This window comes from Oncorhynchus keta, chromosome 5, assembly GCF_023373465.1.
Source record: "Oncorhynchus keta strain PuntledgeMale-10-30-2019 chromosome 5, Oket_V2, whole genome shotgun sequence".
NCBI lineage: Eukaryota > Metazoa > Chordata > Actinopteri > Salmoniformes > Salmonidae > Oncorhynchus > Oncorhynchus keta.
Genome location: NC_068425.1, coordinates 38,342,390 through 38,344,889, shown reverse-complemented (window position 1 = coordinate 38,344,889; position 2,500 = coordinate 38,342,390). Strand labels below are relative to the sequence as shown.

At 58.0% G+C, this 2,500-nt stretch overlaps 1 protein-coding gene across 1 annotated transcript in view; it reads right to left on the bottom strand.

Moving 5' to 3' along the window:
- Positions 1-2,489: 2,489 nt before the first annotated feature.
- The window catches only part of tbcd (tubulin folding cofactor D), a 227,884-nt gene continuing 227,873 nt past the window's right edge, over positions 2,490-2,500 (bottom strand). The window contains 1 exon segment of the mRNA XM_052520050.1: positions 2,490-2,496. Within this exon segment, the coding sequence (XP_052376010.1) occupies positions 2,490-2,496 (7 nt within the window).

The window sequence follows — 2,500 nt, the reverse complement described above, 5'->3', positions numbered from 1 at the left end:
CTCTAGTTCCTGGGGTGTTGGAGGGTGGCAGTATTCCTCTCCTCTAGTTCCTGGGGTGTTGGGGGTGGCAGTATTCCTCTCCTCTAGTTCCTGGGGTGGACATTATTCCTCTCCCTGGTTCCTGTGGTGTTGGGGTGACAGTATTCCTCTCCTCTAGTTCCTGTGGTGTTGGGGGGTGACAGTATTCCTCTCCTCTAGTTCCTGGGGTGTTGGGGGTGGCAGTATTCCTCTCCTCTAGTTCCTGTGGTGTTGGAGGGTGGCAGTATTCCTCTCCCCTGGTTCCTGGGGTGTTGGGGGGTGGCAGTATTCCTCTCCCCTGGTTCCTGGGGTGTTGGGGGGTGGCAGTATTCCTCTCCTTTAGTTCCTGGGGTGTTGGAGGGTGGCAGTATTCCTCTCCTCTAGTTCCTGGGGTGTTGGGGGGTGGCAGTATTCCTCTCCTCTAGTTCCTGTGGTGTTGGGGGGTGGCAGTATTCCTCCTCTAGTTCCTGGGGTGTTGGGGGGTGACAGTATTCCTCTCCTCTAGTTCCTGGGGTGTTGGGGGTGGCAGTATTCCTCTCCTCTGGTTCGTGGGGTGTTGGGGGTGGCAGTATTCCTCTCCTCTGGTTCGTGGGGTGTTGGGGTGGCAGTATTCCTCTCCTCTGGTTCCTGGGGTGTTGGGGGGTGGCAGTATTCCTCTCCTCTAGTTCCTGGGGTGTTGGGGGTGGCAGTATTCCTCTCCTCTAGTTCCTGGGGTGTTGGGGGTGGCAGTATTCCTCTCCTCTAGTTCCTGGGGTGTTGGGGTGGCAGTATTCCTCTCCTCTAGTTCCTGGGGTGTTGGGGGGCAGTATTCCTCTCCTCTGGTTCCTGGGGTGTTGGGGGTGGCAGTATTCCTCTCCTCTAGTTCCTGGGGTGTTGGGGGGGCAGTATTCCTCTCCTCTAGTTCCTGGGGTGTTGGGGGTGGCAGTATTCCTCTCCTCTGGTTCGTGGGGTGTTGGGGGTGGCAGTATTCCTCTCCTCTGGTTCGTGGGGTGTTGGGGGTGGGAGTATTTCCCTCCTCTGGTTCCTGGGGTGTTGGGGGGTGGCAGTATTCCTCTCCTCTGGTTCCTGGGGTGTTGGGGGGTGGCAGTATTCCTCTCCTCTGGTTCCTGGGGTGTTGGGGGGTGGCAGTATTCCTCTCCTCTGTTTCCTGGGGTGTTGGGGGTGGCAGTATTCCTCTCCTCTGGTTCGTGGGGTGTTGGGGGTGGCAGTATTCCTCTCCTCTAGTTCCTGGGGTGTTGGGGGTGGCAGTATTCCTCTCCTCTAGTTCCTGGGGTGTTGGGGGTGGCAGTATTCCTCTCCTCTAGTTCCTGGGGTGTTGGGGGGTGGCAGTATTCCTCTCCTCTAGTTCCTGGGGTGTTGGGGGGTGGCAGTATTCCTCTCCTCTAGTTCCTGGGGTGTTGGGGGGTGGCAGTATTCCTCTCCTCTAGTTCCTGGGGTGTTGGGGGGTGGCAGTATTCCTCTCCTCTGGTTTGTGGGGTGTTGGGGGGTGGCAGTATTCCTCTCCTCTAGTTCCTGGGGTGTTGGGGGGTGGCAGTATTCCTCTCCTCTAGTTCCTGGGGTGTTGGGGGGTGGCAGTATTCCTCTCCTCTGGTTCGTGGGGTGTTGGGGGTGGCAGTATTCCTCTCCTCTGGTTCCTGGGGTGTTGGGGGTGGCAGTATTCCTCTAGTTCCTCTAGTTCCTGGGGTGTTGGGGGTGGCAGTATTCCTCTCCTCTAGTTCCTGGGGTGTTGGGGGTGGCAGTATTCCTCTCCTCTAGTTCCTGGGGTGTTGGGGGTGGCAGTATTCCTCTCCTCTAGTTCCTGGGGTGTTGGGGGTGGCAGTATTCTCTCCTCTAGTTCCTGGGGTGTTGGGGTGGCAGGATTCCTCTCCTCTAGTTCCTGGGGTGTTGGGGGGTGGCAGTATTCCTCTCCTCTAGTTCCTGGGGTGTTGGGGGTGGCAGTATTCCTCTCCTCTAGTTCCTGGGATGTTGGGGGGTGGCAGTATTCCTCTCCTCTAGTTCCTGGGGTGTTGGGGGTGGCAGTATTCCTCCTCTAGTTCCTGGGGTGTTGGGGGTGGCAGTATTCCTCTCCTCTAGTTCCTGGGGTGTTGGGGGTGGCAGTATTCTCTCCCTAGATCCTGGGGTGTTGGGGGTGGCAGTATTCCTCTCCTCTAGTTCCTGGGGTGTTGGGGGGTGACAGTATTCCTCTCCTTTAGTTCCTGGGGTGTTGGGGGGTGGCAGTATTCCTCTCCTCTAGTTCCTGGGGTGTTGGGGGGTGGCAGTATTCCTCTCCTCTAGTTCCTGGGGTGTTGGGGGGTGGCAGTATTCCTCTCCTCTAGTTCCTGGGGTGTTGGGGGTGGCAGTATTCCTCCTCTAGTTCCTGGGGTGTTGGGGGGTGGCAGTATTCCTCTCCTCTAGTTCCTGGGGTGTTGGGGGGTGGCAGTATTCCTCTCCTCTAGTTCCTGGGGTGTTGGGGGTGGCAGTATTCCTCTCCTCTAGTTCCTGG